Raw genomic sequence first — 17,279 nt, forward strand, 5'->3', positions numbered from 1 at the left:
GCAACATCACACCACGGAAGTGCCCAAAAACAACTGTAACACAATTCTGAAACATCCAAACCGTGTATTTAACGAATATTTAGCCATCTTATCACAGTAGCTTTATTACAGGCACAGCAGAGGTTTAGCAGCCAGAGCCTAACTGGTTCCATTCAGAGGCTTTGATGCTTCATTCTTACTCAGAATGAAGCATCAGACCACATCAATCCTGTCTTTTGTGTTCGCTGGAGCTCTGGTGGTGTGGCTACAATTATCCAAGAATTTTGCAGCATCACATATTACAAATTTATTTCTCTCATATAACATGTTGCTTGACAATTCCCTTTGTTTTCATCTGGCAAAGAAAAAATGAAATGTGACTTTTTAGAATCCTCTGGGGTGTCGGACAAAAGTGCAACAAATGGAATCAATAAAGTCTTTCCCCATTTTTTTTTCTTTCGTACAAGTTGCACAGAGCATGAATGAACGCACCGCTTTGACTGACAGCTCTCGTAAAGCGTAATGGTAATATTAAATAGAATCACGTGAAATAAAAAGGCAAATGACTTCAATCGTGAAGAATTTAGTTCAGTAGCAGCCTAAAAATGATTTGTCTGCCTGACGACATCATTTTATAAGTCCATTAAAAGGAAAACAATCAAACCTCAGAGACCTCGGCTGTCTAAACTATGCATTTCCAAAGAATGGCCGACCCCTGTTACACACAGCTGTACTTGTCTGGTTATGTACCCTCAAAACTATGAAGTATTTCCCTCAGGGAGGTAAACCAGCTTGTATTCAAGTTCAAACTAAGAGATAACGATACAAACAGAGCGAGTCACTGACCCTCCGCTGACCCAACATTCAAAACATGCCTGCGCCCACGTGATCAGAGTAACCACTGCCAGCAGCTTCGCCCCGTCTAGTCTGCAGAAGAGTTGAGGACAAACTCAACGTCGAACTGTGATCCAGACTGCACAGTGCATGCTGGGAACTCTTCAGCCCAGCGCTAAGGGCCGAGTTCTCACAGTTCAGTACCTACATGGCTGCTGGCACCTTCTAGCTGAGGTAATACGATGGAAACTGCCAAGCCTGTCCAGACGTCTTACATCATCACGTACGCGCAGAGGCTTTAAACAAGAACAAGATAGCAAAACCAGACGCATCTCACTCTCATGGAAACATAAGCACACGGATGAAGCTCTGAGCTATAAAGCGTTCGGAGGCAAAGTTGTCCTGACAGCCAGCTTACATCATGAGGTTACAGCCCATTCTTCCTTGCCAGGCTATACCTCCAAACTAAGGATGAGTTATCCGCTGTCACATAAGAGCAAGAGTAGCTGGCAGCATTTCAGTGAGGGAATGACATGTTATTTTAACAACCTGTAGATACATGAAAAAAGAACAGTGCTTGGACATGCCATCAACTCTAAATCAATCCACCGCACTGCCAAAATATATTTTTTTCATGTGTGCTGGGAGTGTGTGAGGAAGCCAAACGTTAGAAAGCACTGAAAGCATAATTGTAATTTACTTCTTGATCATGCACGGCAATGCACCGACTTGTAGCTCAGCTCTTTGATAAAGTGTTCAGGTGATAAACACTCATACGATGTGATTCTCATTCATAATTCTGATCACCTACCGGAGGACCTGGCTCTCCTTTGGGGCCGCGTAAACCATCGTCATAGTCGTAGAACATGTCCGTCTCTTCATATCCATAGTCGTAGCCTTCCATGTCGACGTCATCGTAGCTGCTGTCCTCAGAGTTGTCCAGCTGATTGTCTCGGTACAGAGTGGTCCCGTTGGTTCTCACGTGAACCTCCAGGCGTGGAGGAGTCTGCTCAGTCTTGGCGCTGGAGTCCCTGGAGCTGGTGCTGGAGCCGTTCTCCAGGTCTTCCTTCACGCGACTCAGGCCCGGGGTGGTGTCCGGGACCGGTGGACCGCCGGTGCTGCCCTCTTCCTCTGTGCTGTTCTCAGATTGATCGTGGTCCTCCTGGGGCCTGGAACCTGCTGGCTGACCTGTGGTAGGGGTGAAGGGTAGCGGTCTGCGGGTGATGCCCAGAGCCGACATCCCACTCAGGGTAGCTGAGGGGGAACTGTGGGACTGAGGAAAGGACATGGTGGGCTGAGTGATGGGTTCCAAAGGAGAAGCGGGGCTCCGGTGCCACAGATGAGGTTGTACTGATGTGCTCGGGTCGGAATATTGTGTGACAGAACTGCCTGGCGATAGCTTAAGAGGGGCTGTTGTTTTCATGGGGGTCTGTTGGGTGGTGGCTACTCCAGCGAGAGAATCTGTCAGAGGAGAAGAAGAGGGGTCACGTGGCTCAATATCCGGTCCGGGCTGCGGCGAAAGCAATCGGTGAGTGTCGGCCAGCCGGCACTGTTTTTTAAGATAGCTGCAGTAGTGAGTGGCAGCTCGGGCGGAGGGATAGATGTCCAGCTGACAGAGCCGGCCGATGAACGGCGCCGCTTTGGAGTTCATCCTCCCCAGCGTGAAGAGGCCACCAGAGCTCCCCAGTGTTTGAGATCTGCCGAGGGTCTGCTCCCGCTGCTGCACCGCCCCACAGTCCGCATGGAAGGACACCGAGCGTGGACGGACTCCCACGGCAAACGAGTGCTGCTGCTCATTTTGCCAGTCGTAGGTGAAGTAGACAGAGGCCTTCTCGGCAATGTAAACCACCAATTTACGCGGCAGGAGCTGAATGCCAAAACGTAACCTGTCCCTGCTGTCCTTGACGCTGAAAAGAAACGCATTGTTTGCTCGCCAGGAGCTTAAGCTGACCACAACAGAGAACTCCTCGCTGATTTCGGGCGGGAACAGGCTGCCAGCTGGGGCCTCAAAGAGGGAGTTTGAGTCGAGTAAAACTCCATATCCAGGAGCGGGGAGAGTGGACGGTGACGTAGGAGTGGTGTAAGTGGAGGATGGTGAGTTTGTCCTCTGGTAGGGATCGTCTCCGTCGCTGGGGGCTCTTAGCTCTGTGAGCCCCAGCCGATAAAGGACGTCCACACCTGAAAGACAGAGGAGACGCAGGTGAAACAACATGCCGTGGCAGTTCTGGTGTTTGTCAAAGATCAATCAATCCCAAACACATGTGAGAGCATCTGTTTGTCACAAAAGGGCCAAGCTGAAATGAGATGCACGAGACACTTCCATCTTCATCACAAGTGGGCGATTAAACTTAACTGTAAAAGATGTCTGTTCTGAATTACGCACTGCGCCTTTAATGAGTGTTTTTGTGAGTGTTAAGTTAATGAACATAATAAAGATTTTAGTGCCTACACAAAATATAAACAAAATGCTGATGACTCAATGATTGGGGTCTGTGAAGGTTCAGACTTTACGTAGCGTCTCGTCTGCACTCTGCTTCACAAACATTGGATTTTTCAAAATTCCAATTTCGAATCAAACCAATCGAACTGCGCTGCCCAACTGTTGACATTGTTGCACATTTCCCTTCTAGATTTCAAGGAAAGAACAAAATGTCCAGCTAACAATGCATCTCCACAGTTTCATGCAGGGAGATAAATCACAGCTACAAACACTCAGAGGGACTGCACACAATCTGCACTTGTTCAAGCCAAATGACTGAATGAGAGAGTCACTGCTCGGCCATTGTACCCTCACAGCAGAGTCCAGAAGATGCCGGGGACCCCTCCTTGTTTTTCTGCTGAAACCAAGTGCCAGAAAAGCAGCTGGAGCCCAGATGAGTAAAAAGGGGAGTGGAGAGAGAGAAAGATGGAGGCTGAACCGCCCTGCAGAAACGCAGTCAGCACAGACTTTTTGAATCAGTACACCAGCAGTGATTCATGAGAGCAGCTCTCCACCAAACGACCCCGTCATTCCTTTCCTTGCCCACAGGTAATTCTTCAAAGAATTTACGCTCGGCCTCACTGACAGGCCTGAAGAGCTTAAACGACACTCAGAGAGAGGAGACGCTCTCAGCAGTTTGGGTTTTGGTCAGAGTTAAAGGCAGATTGAAGGCATGCTTAGAGGGAAACGTGTCACGTGTCACATGTGTCAGAGGCGTGAAGTCGTATTTCTTTGGAAAAAGTTCTAAAAAAATTATGATAGGACGATATTAATACGACAAAAAGGCAGAGGGGTATTTGACAGGTACTCTAAATGATAAACACAAGTGCGTCAGGGACTTTAGAAAGTGATATGTGTGAGTGTGTGTGTGTGTGTAAAAGAAAGCGAGAGAGAGACAGAATGTGAACATGAGTGTGTGTATGTGTGAGTGAGTTGGCAATAGAGGCAGGTGAGTGTGTTGAGCCGTGTGTGTGTGTGTGTGTGTGTGTCTTTTTAAGCTGCTAATTTCCCTGGAGGTGATCTTTTTTTACTTTCACCTCCATTGCCATCAGGTCAAACGTTGAAAGCTGAAATGTTGAAACGTCACAAACGTTACACAGATTTACTTTTCTGGGCTCCATTTTGAAACATCTGCAAAGCTGTTACGAGCAAAACCCGAGCCACTGCTATTCTCTCCTTTGCTACAGCATTACTAAGCACACTGAGTGGAAACAGACCATGTCTACCTACTGTCTCTTTAAGGCCGCATCCTGAAAAGCCTGCTGTCAATGATGATATATTGATGTTATTATAAGTTGAATTAGCAATTTCCAGTAAGAAACAGACTGATGGACAAATACGCTCAGAGTACACACATGTAAAAATATGGACACGTCAATTAATAATCAATAGTGACATCTGGAGTCACTTCTAGTTGGTTGTAGACTAATGGAACACTTGTTTCAAATGACAAGAGCCAGAGTAGCACGGCTGCAGGCTGTTGGGATTGTGGAAACTTTGCCACAAGAAACAAAACAAATGTCTTTGAGGTTGCAATAAAGTATATTTCCCTTTATATGTAGTACAAGATGAGAAAACCCCCTGAGACAGACGGCATATCAGATGAATCCACTCAGCGGGGGGAAGCTGTCGCTTTGGGGAGCAGTTGATTAGACCGGATTACGATGTGGTTTGGTTGTGGCCATTGCAGCTAACAAAAGGTTTGATTTGTCTGTCTCAGTGCTGCAGAGGGACGGCGGAGACTGGAGACGGAACAAAGAAGCAATAAAACAGAAATGAGATGAATATGAGCAAGTGTGGTTTGTGCAGGACGGAGCGCTCCTCCAGTGGATCTATCTGCAGCGGATCTGAGCACGTACGGAGACGTCCTTGACATTCTTTGCCGGAGGTAACGTCAGTCCAGATTCCAATTAACCTGTCTCATATGTGAAGACAAGCTGCTCTTGCACTCTGTATGCATTCCTCCTTCGTTTGTTATGATGGATTGATCCTGTGCAGAGTGGGCTCCACACACACACACACACACACACACACACACACACACACACACACACACACACACACACACACACACACACACACACACACACACACACACACACACACACACACACACACACACACACACACAGGGGATAACGCTGAGATGGGAATACGGGACGGAAACCTTTGCCGCGCTTTGGCTTCAGCATAAACCTGTAGGCAAAATCTGAGACGAAAAACGTGAAGAAAGCTTCGTGAGGTGAAATCATGCATGTACATATTCCTGGAAGCGGCCAGGAATATGATGTGCCAGTCAAAAACCAACATCTCACACCCAAATTAATCACCCTGGGTGGGGAGATTTCCTTCTGATGTTTTCCACAGAGCTGGCTTATTGCTGACATGAAGGCAAGTTCTAGCAAAGGTCTCAGATCTTGAGGAGCATGTGGGGTGACACTCTAACTGGCCAGCAGCTGTAAAAACACCCAGATGTGACTGATTCTGTTATCTCTCACCTCCAGCTCCTCTCATCCTTGTTCCCCGATTAAAAGGAAAATAACAGATGCGTATCACCTTATCTCCTACATCTGACCAGCTGAGGACCAGATGCCAAAACATCCGAAGCATTTATCTGAGACTTCCGCTTCCTCTTCCTCTCTGATCAACCGATTGGTGCTCTGTCACCAAGTCATTTAAACACCGATGACCAGCAGAGGGAAAGCCAGGTAAGCGTGAACCCAACCTTATTCGCCCTACCTCCTCCTGCATTCTGGGAGCTGGAGAGCAAGCGCAGACATGTCGAGGTAGCAGGTTTAAAAAAAGAAACGAGGAGGAAGAGGGGAATAGGCGCTCCTGTGAGCAGCTGCTGTCGCTCTCTGACAGATGCAGCGGCTGCATCCTGCCTGTAGTCTGAATGATATCTGCTGCTGAATAAGGCCTCCTGCGTGCCAAGGGTGTGTTCAATGAGCCGTGGTTAAATATGCATAAATAAAAGCATTAACAGGTGAGGGATCATACGCTCTGCTGTTCTGTTTAAGTATTTTAGCCGAGCGACATCCATCAGAGCAGGAAGAGAAATGGCTTCTGAACAATTTCCATCTTCTTATTTTCATTCATTCATTTACCAGGTACTTTTTCAATGCTTTATGAAGCAGGAAAAATAGATTCAGCTCCACTCACCCCTTGCTTTAGCGCTGCAATTTCACTCGAAACTTAGTCAAACTTTCCTCAACTATACTACAATAATCAGAATAAAATCAAAAGTGTTTACCTTGTGCTCGGTCGTCTTCTTCTGCAGAAAGCACTGCTGAGCATCCTGACAGGAGCAGGAAAAGGTTCCACCTAAAAGGGACAAACACATAGAAATACATTTAGTAAAATAGATAACATAAAAGCAGGTATGAAGTATAACATACAGGTCACTAACTGAGCCCTGCAAGGGAACTGTGAGGTCATAAATACATTTATGACCTCCATATGTTAATTTCTTGAATTAGTTTGGATCCATTCACTGCTCGTCTTTGAAAGTTGAAATACAGATCATTCACACTCGTGGTGGAAGAGCCTTTAAGTCTGTTTGTATTGTTGCAGCCTGGATGAAAACCAAGAAAAGGAGACAACCAAGACTAAGAACTTAAAACCAACTAAGAACCAATATGAATTACTTCTGAAAGATTCACAGGAGTTTGCGCAACATGTAAGGACCAAAACCAAGATGTGTGTTTACTGTGATATTCCCAACAAAAGAGATCCGAGCTACATCCAGAGACAACACTCAGTTTCCACTCAAAAGTCGACTATCATTTCAAAAATATCCAACGGGAGACATGTAGGCAAACATTAAACAGGCACAAAGGTAAATATTGTTCAGGTTCAGGCAAATCAGAGAAGAAGAAGCAGAAGAAGAAGAAGAAAGACAAGGCGACTCTCCTTTGGCACTCCTTCCGCTCGGACATTAGCTTTCAGGAGTGTAGCATTACGCCGCGGACATACGCGGAGAGAGAGTCTCTTTATGCTGCAGCCAGGGTGCGGGAGGTGATGACACATGGATCATTTCTTGAGACAGTGGAGGGATTGGAGCTAATGTTTCCTGCAGCAGCAGACAGGCTCTGCAGGTCTACAGGACATGTGCATGTGTGGAGCTGTAAAAGTTGAATATCTCATTCAGGGCTGCACCTAACAATTGTTTTTTCAACGATTAATCTATAGATCCCCCCCCCCCATTAGGCGATTAATCTAAAGATTTGTATTACACAATATAACAATTCTTCTCTTGAAAACAAACAAATGTAACAAAGATTTGCAATGTATTATTCCACAACTAGCCACCTTTTGACTGATAATCTCCGTTTTACAATCCAACATATTGCGTATTCAATTCCAGTAAAAGTGACCGAGCGCAATCTGCATTCAACAAACAAAAATACATGAGACGCAGGTCAGTTTGCGCTTCCGCACGTCAGCCGGCACAGACCCGCTTGCGGCTTGCTAGCCACACTGAGCCGGCAAACAGCAGCACGGCGGCCGGCAGAGAGCCGCTTTAAAAACGCACTCCGGGATGCTTTCACTTCAGACTGTAGCCGGCTTTTTTTCGCAGCAGCTTGTTCTCCGGTTGCATGCACGCGTTCACCTGGCGCAGCCATCTTACGTCATTGAGACGCGCCGGCGCACGGTTATGCAAATCAACGTATTTACGTACGAGTAGTCGATTTACGTCGACGCGTCACCCCACCCCTAATCTCATTCTGGAGAGAAGTCATAGCACTAACAGAGACAGAACTACAGTATTTCTAGGACTTCAATCAAATCAAGCCGTTATAGACAACACATCCATAGATGAATAAGTTGTATTCAGGTGTTATTGGTCTTTCTAACATCAATATATTTAACATTTTCAATTGCCAGTGGCTTAAAAATGGTTCAACAATGATAAATGAGTGAACATGTTCTCGCAAATGTGTAACATGGATAGAACACGACTGCAAAAATCTAAATTCGTCAAATCACAAAATCCGAAATGTTTCTTTGGTTTATGAGGTCTCAAGCTGGTTGATACTGAACTTTGAGTCAAATTTAAATGTCTCAAACCTTCCAAACCTAAATCCTCAGACCTTTTCAGTCTTGAGGGTTTGTGACGCCAAGTTCAGATCAATCAAACATCACTTTGAGCAGGGACCTGAACCCCCTGAACCCTGTTTACTGACGCTTTAAAATATGACATTTATATGATTGGAAATAGACTGAAAAGCCGCACACGCAGCACTTCTGTGTCATGTTTCATCGTTACCAGACAATGATTTATTTGGTCTCGGAGGCAGATGTGATTATACATAACAATTGAATGCTGTTCATGCAAACATGCCTCAGCAAGACCACGACCACAGAGAGGGGGAAGACCTGACTACGATGCAACGTGTGTGTGTGTGTGTGTGTGTGTGTGTGTGTGTGTGTGTGTGTGTGTGTGTGTGTGTGTGTGTGTGTGTGTGTGTGTGTGTGTGTGTGTGTGTGTGTGTGTGTGTGTGTGTGTGTGTGTGTGTGTTTCCAGGGATCTTCGCTCAGAAAGCCTCCCTAAGGGGCTGTGATCTGGTCAGTACGAACTGCTCAGCAACTCTTTTAGACTAAACAGGATCAGATAATCAACTTCTGTGGTCACAATCAGAACTTCAAAGGCTGCAGCTTACATGCAACACAACAACAACAACAACCAGGGTCTGGACTGAAAATCACACTGCAAATAAGACCACTATTATGAAGGAAAAACAAACACCGTCATTATGAACTTAAGCCTCCACATTCTACAAATACAGATTTCTTAAGATTTCTTAAGAAGTTTTGAGTAACATATCTGAAATGAATGAGATATTAAGTTTCACAGACTGAATCACAAGCTGCATGCATGTCATGATCTTTGAGTCTGCGTTTGCAACAGATTCGAAGAACACAGGTACAAGGTTTGACCCCATCTGACCCCATCTGACCCCACCTCTAGGTGGCACTGCCCACCATGTCAGGACATCACCACACACTCACTCCAACACTTTGTTCATTCATTCTTCTCGTTTTCATTTTACACGATTATCACAGAACAAAACCGCTCTCAGTCTTTGGAAACTTGATGCCTTCAGCTTAGTTTACCTTCAGTTGAGTTAGTTTAGCATGAGGCCTTCATGAATAAACTGATCACCCTGTGAGACTTCACCTCTTTATCTTTATCTTCACTGTTTTAAAGATAAACAACACTTCTCCTTAATGATTCAAGTTATCAGTTTCCAGAGGGGGAGAATGATGCTGAGAATGATTTGTGGGTTCAAGATTTGATACAGAATCTTAAAACTACAGCTACTTCAAGATATTTGTTAGTACATTACATTACATTACGATCATTTGGCAGACGCTTTTATCGAAAGCGACTTACATTACATTATATTACCACCCTTCGCAGAGGGGGGAGCAATTGAGGGTTCGGTGCCTTGCTCAGGGGCACCTCGGCAGGGACTCGAACCGGCAACCCTCCGGTTCTTAAGCGGAAGCTCTACCCACTCGACTACTGCCTAGTAAAAGCCAATTCATCTTCAGCTATCGTCAGTCTGCATAAAACAACAGCCTCAGTCAGAAGCTAGTAAAACACTTTAAGAAGTTATTTATCATGTGACTTGTTAAAGGACTCCGTACATTAAGAGCACATCCATCAGTCTGACAGCTCTCTGCACTCACACACACACACAGAACAGCTGCGACCTCCAACTTTAAGTGGCTTCTGACAGCTAATGTGCTTATTTTTATTACTGAATAAAAGTGTTAAGGAGACAGAGCCCCTGCATATGTTTGATAACTGATAACCCGTCCAAAAGACAGAGACAGAGATAATGGGCAAGAGGTAGTGAGAGACACAGAGAGAGACACAGAGAGAGACACAGAGAGAGACACAGAGAGAGAGAGAGAGAGAGAGAGAGAGAGAGAGAGAGAGAGAGAGAGAGAGAGAGAGAGAGAGAGAGAGAGAGAGAGAGAGAGAGAGAGAGAGAGAGAGAGAGAGAGAGAGAGAGAGAGAGAGAGAGAGAGAGAGAGAGAGAGAGAGAGAGAGAGAGAGAGAGAGCTCTATCAATCACAGGCTGCCCCATCATGCCCATAGCTGCGATTCTTCAACTTGAATTACCTGCTAAAGTACAGAGAAGGCTGCAGGAATACAACTACAAACGACAAACTCTCCTCACTTTACCATGTGTTGGTCCGTATTCACTCAGTGCTCTGTAACAGAAACGTCTCCTGCCAACAGACACTCAATCTAACCTGAAGATGACATACAGTAACTCTGTCAAACAGCTATTTTAAGGATTTGACTGTATTGTTGCCGTTACACTCTCATCACACAACAAACACTTCAAGTGCATCCCACAGACGCTAAATTAGACACTGGGCTGCAGCTTTCCTCCATCCTCGCTCCATAAACGTATCAACACCTCAGTCGCTTCAATCCGGTTATTAATACCTCCAACAGATATGCAAGCTGAGCACTGTCATTTATATCCGTCCTCTGATCCAGAGCCAGAGGAACAAGTGACTACCAGCTGGTCAGACGTGTCACTGGACGGCTCAATGATCCTGATGTTTCTGTGTGAAAGGAGCTCCATTCCACCTCTAAACCACAAGACCGCCTCTATCACATGGAGCTCTGTCATATATGCAGACTTCCATATTCTTATTTTAGTTTCCGGGGGGGGGGTCTGTCTAGAAACGTGCAACAACAACATTGATCGGCTTCTACTCTTCCTAGCAACAGGTCGTCTAGGTCCCCTTTAGAAACATCCTCTCTGCTTCGATTGGCCTGTTGCGTCAGTTTAACACTCGGTTTGTGTGTGTGCAGTTGTGTTCTCATGTGTTTCATGTCAACATGTTACGGAAATACAAGATTAATCAAAAACAAACCTTTTGAGGCATTTCCAGATGTCTGTGCTTGTTTTACAGGATGTCTTTCGATTAATAGGAACCTCAAGTTGCGCAACATTGACAATGTTCTACACATTCTGTCTGTCCTGCTATATTACACTATCCAGGTACCAGCTGTATTCCTAGGCCTATCCATTGGCTAGCCGAGTTCTCCAGTCAGACCACTTGGCTTCCTGTGGACCTAGACAGCAATTTGAGAACCCTACCAGGAATTAAATATAAATTATAAACACATGAGTGCTCGTATTAAACAACCTCATTGACCACATCGGGCCCAAGCGGCCAATAGTTTGAGACTCGCTCCTTTGGGAGGTTGGTTTGGCTACACAGCTACCACACAGCTCCTTTCCAGTCTGTGCGGATTATGTTAATAAATGTAAAACTGAAAATAAGTTGCCAGGCCTACAGGCAGGCAGTCATGTTCGATCCCAGCACGCCGACCCAACAGTCTCGAGTGAAATTGAGAGATTCAGACCCACAAACCAATGAGAGGAAGACCCAACTAGAGAGAGAGGACACACTCGAGACTGAAAGGAGGGACAACAGGGGGCCGTGTCACCTGTTCCCCATCGAGAAACTGGTGTGACATTCCACAGGCAGGGACATTCACACACACACACACACACACACACACACAGAGACACACACACAACAGTAGAAGAAAGAAATAAGAGAAAAAGAGGAGGGATATATGAATGCAATTATTCAACTGTTGAAGGAGAATGAAGCCGACATTTATAAAGCCAATGAGTCGCTGGTTCTGCTTAACATTTGGCAGAGTTTAAAAGTAGACCAACAGAGCAAAAAAAACAACTAAATATAACACGTAACATTCCCTTTTGGAGCGCCAAGTGGGGCCATCTGATGCTGATTCAGAGGCTCTTTCTGCCTGTGTTGTCAGCCAGTCTGTGTGTGTGTGTGTGTGTGTGTGTGTGTGTGTGTGTGTGTGTGTGTTCAGGGCTATTTAAAGGCATCCCGACGCTCTGCCCACCAAACACGACGGGATCAGCGCTCCTGCAGGGCTCACTGCTGTCACTCAAAGCGCCGGGAATTCTTCCACACGCCAGGTTTCTGTCCCGGCATAACGTCGGACAGCTAAAGAGGGATCCTGTTCTATCTGAAGTGTTTGTAGGATATGAAAGGAAGGAAGTGAAACCCGCGACATCAAAGTTGGCGATGTGTCGTGTTTAGAAATGCCTGCTGATCCACTTGGATGCTGTGAAGTTGTGGCCTTTTATTGAATCTGGAGGTAAATCCCGGTCTAAGTGACAGCTTCCCAGTCGCAGCACTTAATGGAAAAGACTGCTGAGCGCGAGACAAAGCTCCCCAAACACTGCACTGTTGACTGAGGGAAATACCACTATGTGCCATGTCAAGACTATAAATAATCACAACTTAAATCTCCCCTCCGCAATGAATCAGCCCGGCTACTAAAGAGATCTTGCGTTTCTCCCCACAAAATGAGCTTGGATCCCTAACAATGGTTCATTCAAAGAGGGAAAAAAGCTAAGAGGCAAATGGAGAGGCAAAGTGGTTAATTTGACTTGGCAAAAAAGCGCAAACGTACTTAAGTTCTGTTTACAGTCCTCGTAAGGAGGGAAACTATTTTCCCTTTTCACCGAGGACTGCGAGGGTGCGACTTGGTGAGCGGTGACATTCACAGTATATTGTTTATACGGCTAATTTGGCAAGCTACTTACCGAATCCATTAGTAGCAACAAACCATGCAAAGCTGTTAATCCACCCAAACAACTCTAAATGTTCAACTTCACCAAGAGCACCAAAAGCACAAAAACACACTTCTGGAGGACTCAAGCCAAAACTCAATGGAGGACGACTCGACTGAGCCGTTAAATTTGACCCTTCTAACATAGACTAGGTCAGTGTGGTTGTTTCAGACTTCAGAATGTCACCACAACATGTAAACGTCTGACTTTAGAAGCTCTAGAATGAGTAATTCTTGGGAAAATTAACCTCACCTCCACTCTTCTATGCCCCCTTGGCAGCGATGAAGCCATACTGAGCCCAAGTTTAAATGCAGTGGAAGTCAAAACACAGTGAGGCAGAGACTCCAACACATATATAACCTGACAGAGTGCTCTTAAGAGCCGTATAGGGTCTCATAATATATGTGGCGAGACATAAATTGTGAGACAACTACGCACTAAATGTGGCATTTACGAATTTACAATTACTCTCCCCGATGTCATAAATCATCATCACACACACACACTAACAGCACACTAACCACATCTGAGTGTCTTTCCAATCAGGCCTCTGTTCCCGCACGCTCAGCCCCTCCGCCGCAACCAAAAACATTCTTGGACATGAAGAAGTAACAGATCCGGGGCCAATATGTGTTCCTGCTGGCAGTATTACAGCTTTCACACCTGTGTCCACATCATTACGACTTCATTATGGAATCACTGAAGAGGTTTGTCTTCTTCACATGGACATTAAAGCAGGTTAATGCTCTGCCAGGATTCATTATGCGCTCATAGTTTGACAATCTACATCAAGAATCAGCCACAAATCAGATCCTGTGTGTGTTTGGTTATGTCGAGGGTACAAACAGGAGCAGTGCATGTTTGTCCACCGTCTTTCTCCTGCAGGAGACGCTCAGATTGGTGACTTGGAGTCAAGAGGTCAGTGCAGAGCAGAGTAAAGATTGACTCAGTCCACAAGACAGCGAGCAGACAAAGGGCTGTGAGTAAACTTCCACGGCTCTTTATTGGTTTGCCCTTTTCCTGTTGCAGGGGGACGTGCAGATGTGAGGAGGGTTAAACACACTCACTCACACAGACGGGCCAAAATCCATACGGCTGCCTGAGAAGGTGGAACGTTCTGCTGTAGAGCTGTGAAACATCCATTAAGCTTCTCTTCATCTACATTAAGCCTCTCGTCTCTGCGCCCATCAGGTTTCAGTCATTTCATATCAACCAAAGTGGAAATGAGAGAAACATTATAGATCAAAACTCCCACCAGGTTGTTGAGCTTCTGAAAGATTCAGATGGAAAACAAGGAAAAACAAAAGATGACAGTGATATTCAGTGTAAGCAGCATGACATCATCACTACCATGACTACTACACACTGCTGTTGACCGGATCAGAGGGGAAATCCATTCAAACTCACAGCCACGGTGCGACAACAAGAAAGATTGCTCAAGAAATGTACAAGAATGGACATTTTCAGAGATATTTATCAGCTCAATGTATTTCTCCATCCATGCTACTGACAGACACAAGGCAAAGTGTATAGTATATGAGTGCATGTGTGTGTGTGTGTGTGCAGCCTAACAACCCAAACCACAGCGGCGATGAAGCACCAAAGCCTGCAACAGTGGGTGATTGTCTGGGGTTAACCAGTGACACACACACACACACACACACACACACAAACACACAGTTGTCCCATAAGTCTCTCATTATCATCATCACTCTCAGGCACAGAACACACCTTCACCATCTCCCTTACTCAGGCTTTCCACTTTGTTTTCCACAGAACAAACAGTATCAGCAGAGAACAGCAGCTCTGACTGTGAGTCCCAATCGTATCTGGACCGCAGACAAGTTGGGAGTGTGTGTGCAGAGTTAGACACTAGACACTGTATGGAGGTATGCAGAATACAGCAGCTCAGCAGCTCAGAGCCGCATGCTGCATGTCAATAATGGACACTTCCATGAGGAATGTTTAGCTTTAAAGCCGACAAGGTTGGATTAATCCAGTCGGGGATAGTTGCTCCAAATGCTTTAGGGGTGATTTCTGTGCTTTGAAAGTGGGAGAAGGAGTTTGGAGGGGAGAGAGCCACATGGTTTGACTATAGATCCTGTCTGATCCTGCCAGGATGTCAAAGCCAAGAGCTGTGGAGCTGTGGACCTCTGAACCACTCTGCAGTTTGTCTCCAAGAGCATATTTCACATTTCAAACACACTTGTGTGTCTGATGACAAAAAAACGTAGTTTTTTGGGGGGAATGGAAAGTTTTGATAGATTTGAGTTTTGCAGCTTGTGTGATTTGGATGAAGTTTGAAAAATGATGAAGCAACAGATAAAGATCTATTTGGCTCTTAAAACACAAATAAATCACTGAAAACAAACAAACTGAAGTCTTTCGCAGGAATTCCCTCTAAACATGTTGCACTTTACGATCCTGTAATTGATCATATAAAGGATTAGATTAGAAGTTGCGGTTCAAAGCCTGGAGCTGATGTGAAACTTTGGCACGTTGCAGATCTTTGCTTTAGTCAGCTGGCGCGGCTGTCAGGTAAAGACGCTTAAGCTCAACACAAACACGCACATCAGCATCGATTTGAAATGGAAAAATTCATCTTTGCACAACTTCAGTGTCGCAAACGTGCAGATTTAAACAGAATTCAACCAAAACAGGCACTTACGTTGCTGCCGCGGAAACGTGTCCACTCCTTGTCCGTTGAGCTCCTAAATGCATTTGTATGCATTTGTCCAGGCAGCAGAGATCTGGGTGAAAATAGAATCACACTCGGGATGATACCTGCTCATGGGCTCGGTTACAGCCGAGGAGGGGGGGACGGGACGGGACGGGACGGGACGGGACGCGTCAGTGGACCGAGCAGTACCGCCGCCTCAGAGCTTCCTCATCGTACTGCAGGCAGCCCAGAGCAGAGATCCTCCCGCTCCGCTCCTCACGCAACACTGATCCCGCTGTTTCTGTCCCGAGTGGGAAACGCGCAACAGTTGGAGAGAGAGAGGGGGAAGAAAAGGGGGAAAAAAGCTCAATGAGAAGTTGGTTTGGATGTTGTCCAGTCGAGCCGCAGCGGTGTTTACTGCGGTGCTGCGGGGGATCCAGAGACCAGAGCTCCGGCTGCTGCTGCTGCTGCTGCTCTCTCTCTCTCACACACTGGGCTCCACAGTGCGGCTTCACCTCCAGGCGGTGGCTCCTGGTTCCTGGTTCCTGGTTCCTGCTATGTGCCGGGACTTGCACCGGTGTGAGGGGACCAGTGTTTCACCCCCCGACACGGCAGCTCCCCAACCAGCTGCTGGTGTTGGGTTTCAACAATTACCGATCGTGACATCACAGACGAGGTTTTGACTTTCACCACAGATCATTGTGAGGCCTGATAGTGTGTTCAGGGCTGAGTTTAGCCCACATATGCAGCACACTCACTCACACACACTCACAACCTCACTGAGAGAGCAACTGAGACTGGATTAACGAAAGGAAATAAAGACTAATAGACTAGTTTTCTGATACAGCAGATGCAGCTCATATCTATCTTGCATATAGAATCCAATCAACAGCAACACACACACACACAGACAAAGACACTAGTTGATCAATATTACCTGGAATGCACAATCCATATCAGGTGATCAGATGTTCTGTTCCTGCATGCAAATGATTTAATGTTTGCTTGTATTCCTCGAATTCACTTCTAGTGTCTGAAAGAGCTGGAAAGCAAACACATCACAAAGAGACAGAAGACGGGGAATAAATAAAACAAAGACAACATGAGAGTCCTGATAGAGTAAGAGGATCTGGAGTGAACAGAGATTTGCTCAATATGAATCATAAAGTGAGAGACGGATTGAAATGCAACACTTCGAAATGAAAATGAACTCTTCATCGGAAAGTTGTTTCTTGGCAGCAGGATTGTGGGACGGAGGGTCCAGTCTGCTCATAATGTTCGATTACTCACACAGCAGATGTGCACATACCAATACGATGATCAGCAGCAATAAAACATGCATTCATTAAGCCGCAGCTTTGCTTTTATTTGTGTTTGTTTATCTGAATGGGCAGTTCTAATCTGCCAAAGTGCAATTACATACAAATGATATCAAACACAGGAATGAGGCGCAGAACAGGACACCCCATCCAGAGATATATGGGGCCGGTGTTGTACATAAAATGACCCATTTGCATCCTGGGATTTATTTTCTTTGGCCCGTGTCCAGGATGGTTCAGGCTTAAACCTGCTGGGCCTCCCATTGCTCTGCATTTCTGCTGACATGAAGTCATAATAACAAGCAATTAGGACGCAGACCTGCAGTTTGATGTAATCACGAACATGCGGTCTGAGA

The 17,279-nt window shown here is 45.7% G+C and overlaps 1 protein-coding gene across 1 annotated transcript in view; it reads right to left on the bottom strand.

The window, feature by feature from the left end:
* The window catches only part of col24a1 (collagen type XXIV alpha 1 chain), an 81,860-nt gene extending 65,659 nt beyond the window's left edge, over positions 1-16,201 (bottom strand). The window contains exons 1-3 of the mRNA XM_076170166.1: positions 15,614-16,201; positions 6,546-6,616; positions 1,625-2,991 (exon numbers count right to left, since the gene is read on the bottom strand). Coding sequence (XP_076026281.1) covers positions 1,625-2,991; positions 6,546-6,616; positions 15,614-15,666 — 1,491 coding nt within the window. The 5' untranslated portion in view covers positions 15,667-16,201. The remainder of the gene's footprint in view (positions 1-1,624; positions 2,992-6,545; positions 6,617-15,613) is intronic.
* Positions 16,202-17,279: the final 1,078 nt, after the last annotated feature.

This window comes from Genypterus blacodes, unplaced genomic scaffold (assembly GCF_046128005.1).
Source record: "Genypterus blacodes isolate CSIRO-AG114 ecotype Tasmania unplaced genomic scaffold, CSIRO-AGI_Gbla_v1 ptg000215l_1, whole genome shotgun sequence".
Lineage (NCBI taxonomy): Eukaryota > Metazoa > Chordata > Actinopteri > Ophidiiformes > Ophidiidae > Genypterus > Genypterus blacodes.